This window comes from Gambusia affinis, linkage group LG03 (genome assembly GCF_019740435.1).
Source record: "Gambusia affinis linkage group LG03, SWU_Gaff_1.0, whole genome shotgun sequence".
NCBI lineage: Eukaryota > Metazoa > Chordata > Actinopteri > Cyprinodontiformes > Poeciliidae > Gambusia > Gambusia affinis.
In genome coordinates this window covers 8,480,998-8,502,740 of record NC_057870.1, presented here as the reverse complement: position 1 = coordinate 8,502,740, position 21,743 = coordinate 8,480,998, and the positions used below count along the sequence as shown (strand labels likewise).

The 21,743-nt window shown below is 42.6% G+C and overlaps 1 protein-coding gene across 2 annotated transcripts in view; it reads right to left on the bottom strand.

Moving 5' to 3' along the window:
- rimbp2b (RIMS binding protein 2b) overlaps positions 1–21,743 on the bottom strand; it is a 106,199-nt gene that overhangs the window by 5,855 nt on the left and 78,601 nt on the right. For both annotated transcript variants that reach the window (XM_044111373.1, XM_044111374.1), the window contains 18 exons: positions 19,642–19,846; positions 19,240–19,388; positions 17,921–18,000; positions 17,149–17,258; positions 16,194–17,066; positions 13,090–13,241; positions 11,373–12,047; positions 11,013–11,162; positions 9,976–10,137; positions 7,900–8,679; positions 5,423–5,531; positions 4,855–4,980; positions 3,325–3,506; positions 2,416–2,584; positions 2,182–2,244; positions 1,513–1,616; positions 1,056–1,082; positions 441–512 (listed from right to left, as the gene is read on the bottom strand). In XM_044111373.1, the coding sequence (XP_043967308.1) occupies positions 441–512; positions 1,056–1,082; positions 1,513–1,616; positions 2,182–2,244; positions 2,416–2,584; positions 3,325–3,506; positions 4,855–4,980; positions 5,423–5,531; positions 7,900–8,679; positions 9,976–10,137; positions 11,013–11,162; positions 11,373–12,047; positions 13,090–13,241; positions 16,194–17,066; positions 17,149–17,258; positions 17,921–18,000; positions 19,240–19,388; positions 19,642–19,846 (4,188 nt within the window). The remainder of the gene's footprint in view (positions 1–440; positions 513–1,055; positions 1,083–1,512; positions 1,617–2,181; positions 2,245–2,415; positions 2,585–3,324; positions 3,507–4,854; positions 4,981–5,422; positions 5,532–7,899; positions 8,680–9,975; positions 10,138–11,012; positions 11,163–11,372; positions 12,048–13,089; positions 13,242–16,193; positions 17,067–17,148; positions 17,259–17,920; positions 18,001–19,239; positions 19,389–19,641; positions 19,847–21,743) is intronic.

Sequence of the window (21,743 nt, the reverse complement as noted above, 5' to 3'; positions counted from 1 at the left end):
TGAAATCAATGTGATTAATTAGGTGAAATGACTTGATTAATGTGAAACAGTATTAATAAAAAAAATATATGCAAAAGGTCTTCGCTTGTTTAAATGTCTCAGTGGACGGCAGCTAAATGAATTATCCTTCAGAATTGATTGATCAATTATTGGTCTAGTTTTATATCAAAACAACCTACAGCTACACATCACAGCGGTCACCGTGGCGACTCGAGAGCAGTATTTTCACCAAGACACTGACTCTTAATGACGAATTTTTCAGTTTTTGTTCAATAACTATATATATATATATATATATATATATATATATATATATATAGTTATATAAAAAAACTCCAGCAGCATAGAAGAACATCAATTTGTGTTTTTTTTTTTTTGTTTGTTTGTTTGTTTGTTTGTTTGTTTTTGGCAGCAAGGCGATACATTTATGAAGTACTTACATAATAAAAACCATCTTCATCTATTTCACCAAAAACTGTGATTACATCGCCGGCACAGAAAGTCAGCTCAGCCTGTCGAAAAAAGAAGAAACCTTGAGATAAGAGTCGACCTTTGCTCCTCACAGACTCCGTTTTCTTTCCTTTCTTTTTTTTCTAAGACGTTCAGAGAAACACCAAGTCTACTGGGGTTCGATGAGTTTGAAATGTTGTGCTTCCTTCTCCAAATCAACGTGATGCATTCTTAAAGTCTGTCAATTCAGCCTCAGTGAATGGACCACTGCACGTCTGCAAATGCATCAGACGTTGGAACTTGAAGACAGGATCGCAAACACGCTTTGTCGGAGCCGGCCAACGGGACCACACAGACCAAACACGTCTCCGATAAAGTAAAGAAGAGAAAAGATCGACACAAAAGAGCAAACCGAAGGAGAGGGAGATGCAGGGGGGTGGGGGGGTGGTAATTATGATCACCAAGGACAAAAGGGCCGTGGCCTGTCATACGACGCCTACCTCTTCCTTTGCAGTTCAACAATCAAGGGAGGAAACACACACACGCCCACGCACACACACACACACACACACACACAGTAGACGGTAGCATCAACCCTCACTCACCTCCTCATTCAGTCTGCTGCCTTCATACTGAGTCGGTGGCAGTGCCAATAGAAAGGTGAGAGTGAGTGAAACCAAGAGGGAGGGGCCAAATGAAACAGCATGGGAGAGTATTTTCACAACCCAAAGTACAACGACGGAGGTCAACGCCTCCGTCAGCTGTGAACGTACGCTCTGTCAGAAAACACATCTAGCAACGTAGCCATTTATCATCATCCAGGGAGGAACACGGCTACTTATATCTGCTTTTATATGCGGAGAAACCCAACAAAGAAACACAGACATGATATTATTATCCAACATATTTGCTGTTTTCTTGCAGCTACGAACTAAAACATGCAAATAAAATAGAATTTTCTCATTTCTTGGGCATTTTCCCCCCCCCGCCACTCCTGCTTTTTATTTCGAAAAGAAAAAAAGGTTTTAAAAAGTAAAGTTGTGACTTTCTAGAGATCGCTACCTCGACGTCAACGTTCGGGGAGCTCTCTCGGGGGTCGTAGTCGTACAGGGCCACCATCCTCCGCGTCGACAGTGGATACTGACGGCCGCTCCGTCGGTTTCTCTCTGTGGAGAAGAAGAGTGAGGCAATGTAAAGGTTTTGTTTTTAGGAACGTTGAAGCTTTCTCCCACTCTGTGTACACTGAATCATCGCGGAGCTGCCTCCCCCTCGTTTCTTTACAGTTTGCGTCTAAGAAAATAGATCAGGTTGTTAAATGATGTAATCTATTTTTTTTGTCCTGCTAATGATGATATGCCCGCCAAATGAAGGATATGCTAGCCCTCTTGTCTTACATATGATTCTTTCATACTTTCACGCTGTCAAAAATTAAACACATTTTTGACATAAAACACATTAAGTCCTGCTAACTGCAAAAAGTTTTAATAAATGGAAGCAACAAAGGTGTTTGAACAAGGCCAAAAACAAAACTTTAAAGAGAAAATGTATGCTTTTTTTATATATCCAAAAAGAAGCAAAATATATTAAAGGAAACAACACTGTGACAAAGTATTAGTCAGCAACAGCTTAAAGCAGCCGGTATAGGAGGAATTTAATGGTTGGGAAATGAAAAGGAGAGGGGGGGGGGAAACAGCACAGAAGAGGCAGAGGAGTGTCTCAGTGCACACAAACCTCTTTTGGACTTTCTGGACCTGCGATTTATTGAACGTCCATCTTTAAAACGGTCGCAGTTCACTTCACAGGAAAGAAGAAAATGATATTTAGGTGGGATTAACAGAGGAAGTAAAAGGCAGGTCGGTCAGTAAAAGGCAAGCTAGCAGCAGCGTCGAGTCGGCCAGATGGCAGCAGAGCATAGGAGAGGGCGGAAAAAGCACGGGGAGAAAAGAAAACCAAAATCGACCTCACCTAACTTTTCCACAGGTGTGTTCAGTGGAAGGAAGCCCTGTTTGAGGAGCTGGTCCATCATTTCATAGTCGTCTGTTTGGATCTCAGAGACCATGTTGCAGGGGATCAACCCCACACGACCTCTGATCTCTGCCCTGTAGAATCCGTCCGTATCTTTATTGCCAAATATCTAAATAAAACAGATTTATTTGGAAGGTGGCATTAAAAAGAAGGGATGACACAGAGAAGTTAGTGCTGATAAAGCGCCTATCTACAGAAGAAAAATCTTTGAATCCTTCAATCTAATAATTTGCAATATTAAAAGTTAATCTAATGGGGATTAAAACAAGCAATGGTGCTTTTAGCAGTGTGGACAGTTACCAAGTTCTGTTGGACCATGGAGGAAAAGATTTGTGGGGGATCAAGTCCAAAGTTGTCTGTTCCAACTTTGGACCTGATAACACACAGCAGTCCAACAGCAGCAGATGTCATGGCTCCTTTAATCATCACAGATTGTGGAAGCTTCACAATGGACACTGAGAAACCTGGGCTCTCTTCTCATTCTACAATCTGGGTCTTGTTTTCTACAACTTTGGACCCTCGAGAAATAGTCTGATCTGTTTTTACTTTTTGCTCAACCCAGGTAGGACTCTGCGAGCTGACCCGCCGATTCCGATATTGGCCGATACTGATTTAAAAAAAAAAAAAAAAACAACTTCTTTTGCCTTTGGCCAATCTCCGATCTCCCAAATTTAAGGAAATCGGGGTCGATTCATCATGCACTTTTCTAATACTAACATGGAAAAAAAAAACAATAGCTAATTTCCCACGAAAATGTTGAAGCATTCAGCATAATCTAATCGCCAAAATAAAATTCGATCATTTTCTATATGACATACAAAATGACTGAGATGTGGATGAAGCCATTACCTTAATGATCTGGCCCTCCTTGAACGGCAGCTCCTCGTCGCCGGCGTCCGGGTTGGGAGACATGGACAAAGGGTCGTAGTCGAACAGAGCCACAAACACTCTGGTCAGGTCCTCCGATTCGGACTCCTCAAAATAATCCGGGGATTGGCGTCCCCGGCTGTGCCTGCGTCCGCCGTAGCCGTCTGAAACACAGAGGAGGCCTCTGCTGCTACTACCAGTCTTATACAGCCGCGCGGGCTGCAGAGGCAACGAGAGCAGGAGATATCTCTTTGTGGCTGACAGGGGGACCGGGTAATGAGACGTGTGAAGAAAGAGCCAGAGGTCGAATGCCGTAATGAAGCTTTTATTCGTTTCCATTTGGAATAATTAAACCCCTGTTGTGTTCAGACACTTACAGAAGACTACTTTCAAGAAGCAAAAACAAAAAAAAAACACATCAAGGTTCTTAGTTCACACATCTTTGCTTGCTGCTGTGTCAGTAACCAAAACACCACAAAGCACGCTTACAGCACAAACACACAGAGGACGAGCTGGTTTTTCGGGGTGCAAAGGGAATGACACATCAAGACACGAGTAACACTGCAGTACTGTTCATTGCTGTTTCACTGCCTTATCTCACAGAGGCTGATCGACATGCACGTTTTTTTGTTTTTTTTTTACTGGGACTACACGTAAACAGAAGGAGCATTCCTGCGCCACATGCAGGCATAATGTAAAGCACGTAGGCCACGTCTAAAAGCAGCATGCAGCCGAGGACAGGCGACAGGATGTGGCGTGCGCCCGTGGGAGGTGACAAATCAAATGCCCCGGTGGTTCGTAGCAACGCAGATATCAGGGACAGTGAGGGGGAAGGGATGAACCCGATATCAGGTTTTCAAGCAATTCATGGATAACCATGTTAAATGTTTCAATGGCAGATAGGAAGTCTGACTAACTAGTAACTTTGAAAACTGAGCTGTGTCATGTGAGAGATGCCAAATGGTTCTTTGTTTTGGATGGCAGCGGAGTTAATGAATGTACAATTGAGAGTTGGTCGAAGCAAGTCATTCAGTAGTGCATCAGTTCATTCAATACCGGCTTTCCTTCTCACTGTTTTGTAAAAAGTGGAGCGAAGGGGGACAGGTCATGCAAAAATGAACATACGAAGCTATCTGCTCCCCTATAAAGGTGGGAGGGAGAAGGAAAAGGTGATGGCTGCTGTCGAGGGAAGGAGGAGGTACACTGTCTTATGGCGGAGAGTTGCTTTGATATGGAAGGTGAATGGGAAGAGCTGGTGTGTTAGGGTTCGTGGGGATTACAGGTGCAGGGGCACAAACAGAAAAGGGGTAGTCATTCTCCAGCAAAGAGAAAAAGTGGCCAGTCTTCCCCAGTCAGCTTTACTCAGCTAAGCTATGCTAACACAGCAGCTAACTGTCCTGCACAGAATAAAGGCCATCATGACATCACTGCCTGTTTCCGTTAGGGATTCTTGGCCTTGTCTGGCAATGTTATGGTGTTTTTGCCATCTTGAGGAGAAGCTGCGCCACATACCATATTGATCCTCTGAGGACAAAGATCGCCATATCCTGCGCCGAGCTACACTGCCATAGTAAACATCCTCCTTGACGGGTGAGAGGTTCCCCTCACTCCCCTCACTGTTACTGTCCATGGTGATCTCTACAGAAGACACCAATCACAACGTTATGATCAGAGATCCCCCACTCACACACTCCGCTCAGAACCACGGCCCATTCACTCATGCTGAGACAGTAGGATGACAAAGGTTTTCACTCTGGAGGCTATGGGTGTAAAACAGCAATGTTTGCATTGAGGGCAGATTGGACGGTCATGTAAACATGTTAACCCACAAAAAAAAAGAAAAAAAAGAAAAACAGGCTTAGAGAGTGTGTCTGCGATAACCTCTCGGGCAAAATGAGGATGGACTTCTACAGGGCGCGCAAACACCCAACAGAAACAAATGGTCTATATGTTTTTAAAGCTCTATGGGTTGAGATGCTCTGCTGGGGGAAGAAGGGGGGGGGGGGGAGACACATGGTATAACTAGCACAAACATCAGTCGCCCTGCAGGTGGAGATCCTTATGTGGTGACCTCACTAACCAATGGATGGGATGGGTCGTCGCTGCGGAGGGGTGCCGATGTGAACCGGCCTCCTCCCTGAGTGGTCCAGGCGATCGGGGCTTCCGTGTGACGGTGAGTTGCCAATAATCTTAGGACACAAAAAATAAAGAAATAAGGTATCAGAAATGTAAACCGTCAACAATATCAAGGCAATAAAACATTCAAAGTAACTAAGAATAATTCCACAATCTCTTTAAAAAAACAAAACAAAAAAACAAAAAAAAAAACAAACAAGCTACAAAAACCATAAGAGCAAATGATATATCTTCCATTTGTCCTTAGGGAGGAGGCAAAAATAATAACAAAATGACAAAGAAATCCATTAACCCAACATTAAAACAATTAAAGCAAGCAAACCCCAAACACAAGGATGTGGACTTCAAATTCAGTTAGGGTTAAATGTGAAGCTAAAGACCATTAATTTGGTTTGTTTTGTTCTGTGCATGTCAGCTTCTCGATGAAATGACTGCAAAAAAAAAAAAGAAACAGGTTGGAATAATACAGACGAGAGAAATAAAAGTAACACTGACTGACAAATGAATAAAGACGTTGTTGGTCAGCAGCCAGCTTCTACAGGTGGTCACTAAAATCACAACATGTGAAAAAGTTATGAGGAGTGTTTTTGCTGAACTGAACAAAGTAAAAGACACAAGCAAGAGGTAGAGATGCACCGACAAATTGGCGAGCGATTGGAATTGAGCAATTTACAGCTTGACCAGCCCTGACTGGTGATCGCAGCTACAGAAAGTCAAATGTTCCACCGTTTTTCAATCGTGAACACACCTTATCCGAGCTTACTGACAGTACTGAGTAGGGTCAGCCATTTAGTGTCGGAGGATGAACAGAGATGCAAGAACGTATCTAAAAGGAAACTAGCATTTGAGCGAAAACAACAAGAATTTGTGGTAATTTCTGGTCGAGAGAGAGAGAGAAACACTTTAAGATAACAGGAAGCCACGATCTTTTGACTTCTGCAAAGGAACATAATCATTTCTGATGTAGAGCTAGCAGTGTTGACGAAACCCCAGCACCTGTTTGAGTAATGCTAACAAGCTAACTGTGTTATTCACTAAGGTCGGGTTTTAAACACAGTTTGAAATGTAAACTCCATAATCTTTTGTCTTTGTTTTGCAACAACTACTCCTGTGAAATTTGAGTCCTAATAAACACTGACCAATACATGACCGCACACATAAAGTAATCATTTCAGTGTCGCTCCTATGTCTTCAAAATGGACACGCTCCTGTTTAAGAAACTGGGTTTTTGTAAGTCTCAGTGAATTTATGATTAATAAATCAAAAACTCTTTCCACATGTCACATCTGTCCTGTACAATTCAACTGAAATAAAACTCAAGACAGATGATGTCACATTCAGAGGAAAAATAAAAAGGGAGACTTTACAAATGAAGAAATGCTGCAACCTAGTTGGGTAACAAACAGATTAATTTTTTCATTTCATTTTTCCTTTGATGACTGTCTTCAATGTGTCATAAGGTTATATATATATATATATATATATATATATATATATATATATATATATATATATATATATATATATATATATATAAACACTCAAGAGGACTGAACGATACACCTTATTTCTTACCATTTCTTTGCTCTAATAAATTTGCTTTTCCACTTGAATTATACAGTACAGTAGATATGTCACATTATTAAGTGAATGACAGAAATAAAATTCAAATTTTTTTAAATCACTAAAAGCTACCTTTGTGACAAGGGTGTAAACAGTTTTAAGAGATTTCATAAGTAGAAATCAGAACCAGTTCATACCAGCAGGTCAAACTTTTACAAAAAAAAAAAAAAAACAGAGAAAGAATTGGTTGTAAAATTCTGACTGGTGCATCTCTAGGAAGAAATGATTTTTATGGATTGAAAATTAAATCCTTCAGGAAGCATAAGTCTGGACTTAGCCTCCTCCCCCCCCCCCCATATGTGTAGCAATGAAAGGCAAGAGATGCTGACATAAAACTCCAAACAAAGGATGGAGCGCTATGGCTGCAGCTCTCGTGAGAGGGACGAAAACAGCAACATATGAAGGCGGCAGCTGGCAGAGAGAAGGCACAGGCAAGCAAGAAAAGGCATGAGCAGCACGTCCCCCATGCACTGCACAGAGACCTTCCTTCAAATGGAGCCTTTTCCCGCAAAGACATGAGGAATCAAAACCTAAAATGGCCTTTAGGTAATTAAAAACGTTACTCCAAAATCAGCGGACGTTCTGAATACAAACAAAGTAATTCACACAAAAACAGGAAATCAAATAAGACCCACCATGAAACATGACATCTCGTCCAGAAATCAAAAACAAGAAGGCAAACTCAAAAAAAAAAAAAAAAAAGATAAAGAAAAAGGGGGGAGCTTACATAAAATAAAAAAAAAAAGAAAGGTTGCAGCTTGCTGATAGAAAATACGGCAGAAATTCTGATTCACACACCAGCGGCTGGTCCCGGTTGAGCCTGGACAGAGACTGGGTTCTAGCCTCCCTGTGGGGGCTGTAATAGACCCTGTCCAGCTCGTTCAGCCTGCCCTCGCTCAGGGCTCCTTCCCTGGAGTAGTTTCGTGGCCCGACCTCCCGACCAGACCCCATGTGCTCCCTGTTCCTAAAGTCGCCCGTGTGTACCGATTTGGCAGCAGTCACCGGGGCATCAGAGAACTCCTCCTCTACGCTGCACTGACGGGTCAGAGTTCGTTTACGGCCCATCGCCAGGGCTCGCCTCTCTACCGGGCCCTCACAGTGGATGACGCGCACAGGCCCCCGAATGGGGCTCCCGTGGGCGTAATACCCTCGGTGACCCCGTCCCAGGGACCCCTCTTCCTCGCTGCCGCAGTCCAAGCCGCTGTCGGGGCTCTTGGTGTTCTGCCGGTTGGGTCGTCCGTAGCTGCGGTCGTCCGCACTGTAGCCGTAGCGGCCGTCGGTGAAGCGAGGGGAGGAGCGCTGGCGCTGCAGACGGCTGTTCTTGCCCGGGGTGAGGTGGTCGCGCACGTGGTGGCTCTCCTGGGGGTACATCCTCCGCTGAGTCTGCGGCGTTCCCGGCCGCCTGCCCTCCTCGAAGCTCAGATGCTGGCCCATGCTGTCCAGGCTGTCCGACTCCTCCTCGGCCACCTCCGGGATGCTGTGCAGACGCTTGCTGCGGAGCGACCTCTGCTTCACCACTTCCCTCTGGAGATCCCAACAGTCTCTCTCTTCAGCTAAGTCCTGACGCCTGTAATATGCCTATGTCATGACCAGGAGGTAACGTTCCATGATTTCATAGTTCATTCAGGGTTTCGATTCAAAAGGTTCAGTTTATTTATTATTATTTTTATTTTTTTTTGCGATGGAGTGTGGGAGTTTGAAAGTTTTTTGAAGGTTTTAGAACAGGCAGGAAACAACATAGTATGTGAATAGAACAAATGGGGGGAAAAAGACAAAATAAAGACAGAATTAGTTATTTGTGGCAATGTAGAAACACATGCAGTCTCATTCCGTGAAGAGGAAATGGCATGCTCTGAACAGGAATCTGTGGAGACCCAAAAGATGGAGCAACACCTTAAAAGAACAACACGGATGTGGACAATGTGAAATACCAGGAAGAAGTTAGGACCACGGATCAGAGACAAACGAGAAGATGAAAGTAGCTACGAAATGGAATATACAAATATTTTTGAGATGAAAAGTATTCATCTCATTTATCTGCAGCTCGTCCTGGAACAATATTTAAAGAAAAACTCTACAATAAAGAGTTAATGAGGATGAACGAAAGGACAAAACTTAATTGCAGATTAGGATGGCAGAATGAGACACGGTATGGGTGCTCTAACTGGAAAAGAAACCAGACCTGAATATGTTTGAGTTCCCATAGCAGTAAAAGTAAAGACTGATCAGCTTAAAGCATTCAGATAGTGAAGTGACTCCGACTCTCATGGCTCAATGTTCTTGTCATGATGGCAGACTGTGCATCCACACACTCACAGACTGAATGAAGAGACAGGATCGTACGCCAACCATGGACACGCTGAGGTTAGACATCCAGACACGATGGACGCAAACAAAAGTGAAAATTTCCATTTAAGTAATCACTTAAATGAGATTCCTGTATGTGCTCGATATGCCATGACCGTGATACAGTTCAGTACATTATAGTTTGCACTGGTGTCTCAGACTTCAGCATTTCACTTTATTACTTTCAGAGCCTCCTGGGTGCATTACCAAGAGCTTCAAAGGGCGTTGCAAACCATAAAAAGCTTGTGCTTTTAGTTTACGCTCCTCTACTTCTCACATGCATGTTTTGTTTTGGGGGGGGTTTTTTCCCACAAAGCCATCTCCATGAGATCAGCCTGGGATGAATGAAGCAGGACAGGAGAGAGAAGGCGTGCAGCCGCAGGCTGGGCTGATTCTAGGCATGAAGAGTGCAGCCGGGCAAAGCCACCGACTGCACTGATGCAACGCAGGTGATGGATCCACAGCTCCCTAAAAACGCCGTCCTTCATTCAACGTCTGACGACGGCAGGCGTGCAGTCAAATGCGTACCTTCAGCGTGTTGTGAGAGTTGATGCTGCGCCTGCGACCCTCCTCCAGCTGCATCTCGGAGTAAAGATCCTCCTCGTCCTCCTCTATTATGTCCGACAGGTCGGAGCCCCGGCTACTCTCTGTGTGGTACTCCTCACTGTGGCTGTAGTGATGATGGTGGTGCTAGACAAACCAAGAATGAATAAGTAAATAAATAAACAAATACATAAATAAATAAAGGAGAGAGGTGACCATCTTTTACTTTTAGTCAGACATTGTAAGAAGTATGTGCTGAAATTATTATTATTTATTATTTATTTTTTATTTTATAATGACTTTAAATGGATCTTTCAACACAACATTAAAGTTGACTAAGGAAAAACTCTAAAGAAATGATAAAAATGTTACATTAATGCTACACAAAAAACTTGTGATCTGTCCTTTACACCCAAATAAAATGTGAGTTTGACAATTTATTTGACACAGAAGTTATTATTTTCATTATGAACCAGTGGCATGCAAGTCTAGGTGTGATGGTCACCATGGTTAAGTTAACTCTAGTTACATAGCACATTTCAGCAACGAAGCAGTTCTTAACACCATAAGAACTTAAAAGAGTAACTAATTATGAAGCAAGCAATAAACATTAGTTTATTGTCAAATGCCATCGTTCATATCATCAAGCAAATGTAAACCAAATATATTGGTCAACGTTCCAGTTGTTAATGAATCAAAGACAGGTGTTTGAAAGAACTCAGTGTTTTGGCTGCTTTGCAGGTTTCTGGAAGTTTGTTCCAAATTACTGGAGCATAAAATTCCAACTAAAAATCTAGTGATTTATTTAAAAAACAAATGCACTGAGAAATCAGATGAGTGTATTTGAGATCGTTTCTTATTTTATGTGGTACATGAAAGCGTTGCGACTTTTCTGCTTCTATTTTCACGTTTTGGATCAAAAATAAACAAAACTTTCGAAAAATCAGTCAGAGACGAGTCATTGAACGAGTCTCCTACAGAGAAGAGATGGACGGGCAAAGCTTTGAATTTCTGACAGGTACCTGTCGGCCCAACTCCGAGCCTCTGAGGAATTCGTCAACTGAGGCTCCTTTTCGTCTTGCATGCGGAGAGTCGTAGCCGTCCTCTTCCTCGTCTGAGTTGAGTGGATGCAAGGCGTTACCTCGATCGCTGAAGATATTGCGCTTCTCGACCTGTCAATAGCACCGGTACACTATCAGAATTTAAAGAGGAGAGCCGATAGAGAAAATATGCACACATGCTCACATCTTTAAACAGTGCTCTATGTTTTTATATTGCATGTGAACATAATTTTGAATAAGAACTTATTGAAATGTTCTAATGTAAAGGACTTCTAAATAAATCTGTATGAAACATTCAGCTCTGCAGAGTCAATCACCCACCCGATTACCCTCAGCAAACGCTCGTTGAGCAGCTTCCCTGGCCATGGCCTTGGCGATGGTGTTGGGTATTGGGACTCCCTGAGGCTGTGGCAGGATCCTCTGAGGAGAGGGGGATCGCCGTGGTGGGAAGTGCGGAGGCTCCAAGTTGGCTCCGTGCATGGGCGGCAGCGGAGAGGGGGCGCGCTCCCACGGCTGGGCCAGGCGCAGGCCCACCTCGTGCTCTTTGGTTTCTGGCTCTCTGGCACTTATTAATGGTTTCGACTTGGGTATGGAGTGGTGCTGAAAGTGGGGCTGAGGATGATGAGGAGGAGGGTGACAAACGGGCTGTGAGTGCGGCTGCGCGTGGGGCAGCGTGTGGGGCTGAGCTCGGGGCAGAGGCTGCACCTGGGGCTGGGGGTGGTTGGGGGGATATGTCGATGGATAAGGAGGATGGGTCTGGGAGTGTACTGGATGAGGCTGTGGCACCGGATGGGGCATCGAAGAGGGAGGTGCAGTGACTCTGTGGGAGAGGCGCGGAGAGCCCAAGAGGTTGTGTGGGATCATGGCCACCGGGGAATCCTGGGACTCTCCTTGGGTTGATAACGTCCTTACAATTACTTCTCTGGCCTCCAGGCCTTGAATCCTGTTTAAATCCACGCTCACATAGTCGGCTGTGGGGTACAAGACCTCTGCTATCTGCATTTGAAAGGAAGAGTTTTTAAACCAGTGGGTGAGTCACATTTTGCAGCTTTCAAAGAACACGTTTCTAGTAGATAATTAAAGATTCGTATATGTAAAAAAATAAAAATAAATCATGCATAATTGATTTATCAGCGTCACTGAATATGTTTAAACAACACCAAATTGTAAATCCTACTGAGAACTTCTAATCCTGTTCTATTCTCAGGCTTAATAAAATGTAACTCTATGAACTTCCGTCTTTCATAGATCTTTTCCAGTTAAATCCGGAGAGATCGCATTACAGCTAGAGTGATGCATGGGAAGGAATGAAGTCCACAGGATATTTTTGCCAAAAAAACCCCCAATAAACTTGTTGAGGGCAGAGGTTTAAAGTTCAAGCAGAAGTTATCTATCATGTAACAGAAGGTTTCCTACACAGTAAGGAAAAGTCTACGAAGGTATAAAATGTGATTCTGGTTTTTGGCAGGTATGAATATCTACAGAAAGAAGAACATGGACAAACATTTCCAGAGCTCTTTTCCTTTCTTTCAACCATCCGTGATTTTTGCAGGTTTTATAATTCTACTATGATGGCTAAATCTTATAATTTGGACATAAAACAGGTAACCAGGGCAAAGGGTAATTGCAGCAATTGAGTTGAATTTTACAGTTTCCTGGATTTTCCTCTCTCCCTCAGTAAGTTATACCACATAATTCAAAGTTAATAAGCATATGTAATTCATGGACTTTCTTCTCCTAGAATCGAAGCTTGCAATAAATTATCATCGTAGTTATCAGACAAGTGTGCAGAAATTGCAAACCAGTAACTGTCAAGGGGATAATAATAATAAGCACAGCAGGGACTGATGGAGACTGTTCTGTGGATTCATGTCTTTTTTTTTTTTTTTTTTTTCTGCTCCCAAGAGACTGAGTTATCAACATTTAGTCATTCCTCCAGGAGATGGCAACAGAGATCTACCCACAGTAGGAGCCCTTGAGGAAGCTAAAGCAGCTCAGCCTCTACGACCTGCATTATAGACTAACGAAGAAAAGGTACCTTTTGTCCCTTTGTGCAAACAGCATAGCCAATTACACTAGCCCCATTAGAGGTTCCTGAAGGTGTCAGGGGAGGCGGCTTCCATCTGACCTGCAGGACCCCTGGAGTCTGGCCACACTGGACCTGCACCTCCTGGGGAGGGAGAGGGGGCCCTGAGGAGGACGACACACACTGGTTAAAGATCTGAGTCAATTTGATCAAACCTGGTGCAAACTAATTCAATCGTTACATATTTTGCTCTTACTTCTAAAGAGAATATTATGAATGACGTGTCTGAAATAATTACAATGAAAAACTACTTTGCAGGATATTCTCGTATCTATGCGAATGCATACATTCTACAAAGTCAATGTAAAAATCAAGTGCATAATTTTAACATAATTGTATAAGCCTTCATTTTTTTTCCACTTCAACTGTAGCCGTTACATACAAAAAAAAAAAAAAATCAAGTTAGCAAAAACTCAACCATCATTTCTTTGGAAAACGATATCTCGCTGCCCGAGTTTGCTGACAATTTTCATAGAGAAACACAGTTAGCAATTTCCACAATCTGTCAGCTCTGGCTGCATACTAAATAACGTACCATCTGTGCAGTGCTGCTGCTCACCTGGAGTGGAAGTGAGCAGCGGCAGTCGTGGAGAAGCATCTCCATGCATCAATGTGCAGCTGTGAGAGTCTCAGGATGGGACTGACAGCCTACATCCACACATTCTAATCGCGTTTCTACTTTTCCCGCCAGCAGACGACGCAGCCGCGGAAAAAGGAAGAGCGACTGCTTGGAGATTCAATTTTCTCCTGTCATTTTCACGCTGCCAATATCATAAACAACAAGGTCCTCTGCTAAACTGAAATGAGAGTTTAAATAAATACGTCCCTCCAGCCACTTTCACAAACTCTGGAAACCTGCGGGCACACAGTTGCTTCCCGTACAGGCAATGAATTGCAGCTCCGAGTGACTAATATCGACAAAAATGTTGTTTCACTAAGCACTAATGAAGTGGCTTGTTTGAAAAACACATGCTGGGCGTAAAAGCTTAACATAGGGCTTCAAGAGATTGTCTTTCATATTGACAACAGCTCTCCGCCACCCGAACTCACGCTATTTCAGGTGGCTTTAATTAACACATCCAATAGATAGATCTGTTAATGAACTCTCAGCATGTAGCTGCATCAGCTGCCAGCACAAATACCAGCTCCAACTTCCAGCCTTGATTTATATCTGTCCTATAGTCTTGTGTTTACAATAAGCTGACCTCCTACTTGCCTCGAAGAAGTGACTCACACCAACGCATCTGAATGATTATGCTGAATTTAAACATTGCGGTCGTGTAGAAGAAACCTCCTATTGAGTTCCCTCTCAAAAGCTTTGCCACAGCCAGACAGCTGGTGACAGAAATGCAGCGAAAAGCCCTGTGGAAGAAAAGTCTGAGAGATCTAAGCCTACCGTAAGAAAGTCCTGTTTTCAATGCCGTGCAGGTACGACCTCTGGCTCTGAAGCCTTCTGATTAGATTATTCTGCATGCACTGATATCTCAGTAAGTAACTGTAGACATCACTGGTGAAGATGAGTAAAAAGTCTTAAGATAAATTCATCATTTATTGCATTAGCAAAATCTCACACTGAAGTTTTTACAACAAGCCTTGATTTTGGTATATGTTTAGTAGCAAGTAGCATTCCCATGCTAAGAAATAATTGTTTCTAATAAAATAGTAACACATTGTTGAGACCCATTATAATTCACTGAAACTAATAAGAATTAAGCCACGTTTTAGATGTATATTTGACTTGTTTTAATTCCTAATTGGTAATCCATGCCATTCTTTTTCCCTGAGATATAAATACAATGTAATACAGAGGAATAGACGACGACCCATAGTTATCTTGCCACCACACACAGCAAGCAGGGAAGTAAAAAAGAAAAAAAATCTTCAAAACTCTTTGGAGAGCTTGCTGTGTGATAAGCAAATCTCAATAACATCCATCAAACTATCTGAGTTCAGGCGTTAGAACTGATCCTTTTTTGCAAATCTGTAATGCACACTTAAATTCTGAAGAATCTGCAGTGCTGCCGTTGTATTGAAATTATGTAACACAATCATTGCACATAAGATGCATTTCTTAAGCTGGTTCTAAACACTAATTAATACTAGGCAATTCTAGTAAAGAGTAACTGAAGCAATTTGGGACTATAAAGCTGGAGAACTGTTTCAGGTTGAGCCTTAAAAGAGACCCAGCTAGAGCCAGAAAGGGTATTCAAGCTAGTTTTGCATTTGAATAGCACCTAATTATAAGTATTTAAAGTAGGGGAAATAAGTCTGCTTTCATTTCAGGATCTCTTTACTGATTCCAAGTGGCATGCACGTTTAAAAGGGGGAGCTTTATATGTTACAATTACACTGTGCCATTTTACAGCACAATCAAGCAACTATGTGTCCTTTAGTTGTTATAAATATGCTGTATATATGACTTAAAGGAAATTTGATTTAATAATTTATTACATTGAAATTGGGTCTCTGTCTCTTTAAAAACTCCTGCTCTGTCTGAAATTCCGCAGTCAGGAAGTCATCACAAGACCACTCCTCTATTAACCCTTTAACAAGTCTTGCACTGAGAAGCAGCTCATATAATGAGCTCAGTAGATGCACAGCTTCACCAGGTGTTTGCTAATTGCTGCTGCTAGTCTGAAGGAGCTGATTGGGGGAGTCGCGGGAGAGGGCTGCTCTGTGAGGCAGAAGCTTCATAGCTTAGAAACTGCAGATCCAAGGATTTTTCATCCTCAAAGGCAGGGTTAGGTCCAACCAGGAGTTTTGGACAGCTGAATGGTTGCCAAGGGAGATTAGCATGCATGAAAGCATCGAAGCAACACTCCATGCCCTGTGCTCTGTTTTTGATCAGGGCATAACATTCTCTTTAAACATGGACTTTAAATCAGTATGGTAGTGATGTTGTTGTGCTGAGAAACTAGCCATTCAACCAGCAATGCCATTTCTGCAACCAAGAATCTGTGTCATTGTCAGAGGACGTTATGGCAATACAGGCAAATGTGACAAACCCAAAAAATCTTTGCTTAGCAATACTGCGAGTTTATGTGTCAGAGACTGACCTGCAGGCTGAGTACAGAACTCCACAGAGATTTCCCTCTTCTCCCGCTGATCACCTGGAAGCTGCCAAGGCACCTGATGTGGCTGTGCGACAACCTTCACCTTGTAAACTGTCATGGACTTCAAGTTGAAAAACTTGTACCTGTAGCCCCCAGCTTTGACCATGTCATACTCTGCACCGTTGAGGAAGATAGTGTGACTGTAGTTGCTGTTGCTGGGCATCCAAGACAGCTCAGCGGAGCTCTGAGTAATGCTGTCCACCCGCAGGTAGTATGGTGCCACCACTACATCCTTCCCCACAAGAAGAGTGCAGCGGAGTTCATCTGATGGGCCCCGATCTGTGATGCTCTGCACGGAAATGCGGTACGTGTTGGTGGCAAGATTGAGCTTTTCGATTAGAGACTTTGTCCTGCCCCCGTAGGGGACACTCATCCGGACCTCTTTATCAACCAGTACATTGTAGCCACTGATTGGGCCCCATCCCGGTGGGAGCACAGGAGGATCCCAGCCAATAATCACACTCTTGGCTAGTTGTTTGATCAGGTTGATGCGGCGGGGATAAGGCACAATGTCTTCACCGACCTCATCAATACTGACGTCCAAGGTTCCGGTCCCGTTGCTGGAGGAGCCCAGGAGGTCCATGCCCAAGCTGCTGGTGCTTGGACAGTCTAGCTTACTGTCAGAGAGCAGGCTGCTTATGCTCGGTCTTGTTCCGGTGCCGCTCGAATGTCGCGGAGGCCCCAGGCTACTGTGGTTGAGGTAGCCTGGTTCTTTAACCGCAGTGTTCCTGTGTTGGGCAGAGGGCGTATCGTCATCTTGGACAAATTCCACAAAATTTGATGGGACGAGCCCCCGCTGTCCATCCAGCAGCTCTCCTGAAAATAAATAAATTAATTAATGGTCATACAGTTGTGTGGCAAAGTAGAAAAGAGTAAAACATTTTACTGAGTGTTAAACCTTCATAAAAGCCATCCTCATCCATTGTTCCATAAACATAGAGGTACTTCCCTGCCACCAGGGGGAGCTCTGCTTCTGGGTGCTCATTAGGCCCATCATAAGGATTGTAACTAGAATATTAAACAAAAATAATAGAACAAGACAAATTAGAGAGATGTTTTTATACATATTTAACCCTTGGTTTGCTTTATGACCAGGCACAAGATTATGACCAGCATTGGCACCCTGACTAGTCTGGTCTGTGCATCAACAAGCCTTTATCACTCATCCTTCCTGGAGCACTTGGAATAGACTGTCCACTGCAGACTAGGCATACCTCACAAGACGTGCAGATTTGCAAATACTCTCCATCAGGCATCCCATTTGTATTGCCTTCAACACAAATGTGGAGGATAAAATATTCACATTTTGTCCAATAGACCCCACCGACAAACAGGTGCCATGATCAATACAAAATCAGTGTTATTTACTTCACCACTCGATGGTCATAATGTTCTGCCTGACTTGTGTATGTAATCATTTTAAAAATTATAAGATAATATAAATTAAAATATATCTTCTGCAAATATTCTCAGGTCATTCACACTAATAAAGCAGTTAGAGTTTACTATAAGTACTTTCCATGACATTTGCTTCCTCTTTTAAGATTCTGAGAGTTTAGGAAGCAAAAATTCCTTGTTAAAACTAAAATGACTGAACAAAAATTCCTCCGGTTTAAATAAAAAGCTGAACTGCGAAAGGCTTGCGAAACGTTGTCTTCTACATTACCAACCTATATCTGGCGACACACAGACGGACCTTCCCTGTGAAACGTGGTTTGGACCTGGCCGTTGAGCTCAGCCCTTTGTCCATCTGAAGAAGCATCACAGACAAATAATCATGTTTTCTGCTCCATTGTGAGCTCTCCTTCACTTCACAACCAGAAAACCAGAAAAAACACGTTTAGAGAAAATTATACGCTATGTAATGGGTGACAGTATGATAGCAGGTGTAAGAGTTTTTATTGAAATAAAGTTTTGGACGGAGAAGAAGTTAAAAAAATATACCCTAATGGATCCATGGCGTGTGGATATTCACACTCTTTTCTTTGTCAGTAACACATATTAAAGTGAGTGCCAGCTACACAGCACTTATGGATAGCAGAGAAATGTCTGGAAAATAAAAGTATTGAAACACTAACAAATCCACTTGTGGCCAGGATTAGCAGCGTTTACACTTGATTTGCTCTGACAGGAGGTTGGTATGTCACTGATCAGGTTTTTCTAACAGAATGCGCTGACAGCATTCTCCTCTGAAGCGATTTTCACTAAGCAGATAAAAAGAATAAATAAAAGAAGACAAAAAAAATTAGAGGTGTTCGAAACCTCAAGAAAATAAAGTATTTACTGTGCTGGCGTGTTGGCTGTTCATTTAGACTGTTGCTTAACTTAAAAATGGGAAGGGAGACACCAGCCGAAAACAGAGATGCTGATCCAAGAGCGACACGGCTGTGTGTGACAAGAACTTAAATATAAACAATTATTGTTACTAACAAAAAAAGCAGCAAAAGCTTCCTGCACAGTTACAATAAATGAATTCATCATTTATCTATCTATAAAAGTCTGAGAGTTTTATCATTTCAAATATTGGCAAAGCTGTAATTTATTGTGAAAAGTTTTCCAAGAAGCCACATCCTGTTTTATGGTGCTTTTCTGTATTTTGAGGTGTGTAAAACGAAAGCCAGCATTAATCTGTCTTGCAAAAGAGTTGAAGAGCAATGCTGTGACAGTTTGCATGTTAGTCTTGTTTGCACAAAGATCTCCGTCCCATCAGCAGGAAGATTTTTTTGCAGCTGTGGGTTTCCAGTGATGAAGAGAAAACCACAGTTTCGCTTTGCAGTAAGGATTACGCACAGACTTTTATTTTTCAATCTCTAGAATTCCATCTCCACAGCCTCTGGTTTAACTGATGAGCTCGTCATTGCTCTCAGATCAGACCTGTCCTAATTGTTTTTTTTTTTTTTTGCGCTTTGGAGAGCAGACAGGGAATGGAAGAGAGAGAGAGACACTCAATAAAGGACCACGGCGGATCAGAGTGGGCACCAGCGGGTACCTCAGAGAGGAAAGCTCGTGCAGGGCTGCTGGCTTGACTGCGACTAAGGAATGTTGGCTTGACGGAGAGGAGCTCGGGCTTGTCTCCACTGATCTGGAGTGGTCGGATGAATTCGGATATCAAAGACCTGCTTGTTGGACCCTCATTGACTGTGGAACAAACACCCCTTCTCATCAGATCCTCATAGCAATAAACAACAACGCAACGTGCAAGGAAAAATAAATACACCACCAGCTAATCTTTTGACACTGGAAACCGTTTCTTTTCTTTCTTTTATTTTTTTTTTTACCAAACTGAGTGCAAACAATACAGCTACACGTGTATATTTATTAGATAGTTAGCAGTCCAAAGTTCTAAAAAGAGAAATGACAATAAAAACCAATTCACAGATTTTCTCCATACCTTTCTCGATTGGAGCAGCCAATCCATTGAGGAGCTGTGATAAGGATTTGTTGGGGGACCCTGGAGACTCACTCACAGTTAAGGGTTCAGTGCTAAGGATGTCAAATTTCCCAGCCTGAAGCCGGAACTTCTCCAGCTCTTTTGAGAGGAGGTTGAACTGCTCACTCTGAGACCGACATTTTTCCTCCAGCTCTCGGACTTTGGCCTGACGACGTTGGGCGGAGGAGCGTCAAAGAGCAGAAACAGACAAAGAGCAAGGCAGGCAGACGTGGACACACGAAGAGGCAAGGTCAAAGGGAGGGATAGACAAAGAGAAAAGTAAGACGGGTACAAAAATAATGCCGACATTATTCTGAACGTTGCACATGCCGAACAGCAATGCATGCATGCAAATAAAATGTTGAGTGGTATTAAATGTTGGGCTGATAAGAGCAGTTGCAATGCGTCACACCACAAGTGACACGATACGGAGCACTAAAGAACAAAAAACTCAAGTAACCAGGACAATCCACAGAAAATGCAACTTTTAAGTGATTTTGAATAAATCTGGACGAGGAGAATGAAAATTTACATTTTTCTTATTAAGCTGATCACGGTGCGAAGATCAAAACCAACAATCTGAACCTGAGAGTGAAACATCAAAAATGCATTTGGTAGTGACCAAATAAGACGTTTATTCCACATATACCTGATAGAGAAATGCATCGTCTCCTTAAATATTGTTGGTCGTGGTCTTCACAACAGAAAAATGCAATAAGAAAAATTTCAGCTGCTTTCATATACGTGAAAAGGCGGGAAAGGCTGAGGTACCGACTCCTGGAAAGTCCGGGCACTGCAGCACGTTTTCACAAGCCTAATGATGAAATTTATCAGCAATCATTTCTCAGCGGTCTGACCTGAAGACACACCTTAAGGCACTTTGATTTTTTTTTTTTTTACTTTTCCCCATAAACAGCTCCAGTTAGTGCTGTTTTGGACACGCTGAGACCATCACACACATGCCACAAACAGCATGCTACATGAAGACAAACAGTGAGGTTTCTACAAATCTAAGAGAGAATGTCAAATCAAGAAACAGACATTCTTCACACACATGCAGAAAAACGTTCAACATGCCATTAAAAAAAAATAACATGTAGCATTATTTTACTCTCTTTAAGATTTCAGGTTAATGCACCAGAAACTAAGAAAATTCATTTTAATTTTATAATTTGCCAAAATATTCAGCTTCTAGAGTCTGCCACAGATAAAAGTCTTGAATCAGCCCCTATTTCTTTAAATATTGCTTCAATGGAACTAACACTTTTCGTGTAGTAATGTAGCAAAATGGACAACCAGAGGACAACAGAAAAAGCTACAAGCCTTATTGTGAAAGACATTTCTTTTAGAAAATAAATGAATAAAATATCTACAAGTTTCTGAACCCGATTTACATCGAGGCACAAATCTTCACCCCGATGAGTCCTGTGGCCTCCATCATTTTTAAATGTGAAAAGTTTGGAACCATCAGCACTTTCCCTTGAGCTTAGATGGCCATCTAAACTGAGGGATCAGTGGAGAGGCGTCTTATTCAGGGACGTGATCGAGAACGACATGGTGACATTGCTCTGTGGGAGAGGAGAACCTTCCAGAAGGACAAACATTTCTGCAACAATCCATCCAATTTACCAAAAACGTTCTTGACGGACTCCGACCACGGCAGATAAAATTCTCTGGTCTGATGAGTTACAGATTTAACTTTAAAAACAAGGCATCATGTGTGGAGGGAAAATATGCCTAATATCATTCCTACAGTGAAACACGGTTGTTTGCGGCATCAGGCTGTAGGAATATTCTTCACAGAAACTCGAGACTCTGCAGGACATTCGTAGGAATGTAGAAACATTTTGGATAAAACCTGTTCAGAGTGTTCTTGACCTCAGACTGGGCCTGGAGTTTCTCTTCCAGCAGGACGACAAACCAAAGCAAACAGCGAAGGTAATAACAGGGTGGTTTGAGCGAATGGGGGAAACCGTCCAAAAACAGCTGTGTCAAATTTATAGCTTCATGTTTTAGAAGACCTGAAGCTGTGATTGCTATGCAATGTGTATCAACAGCTTGAC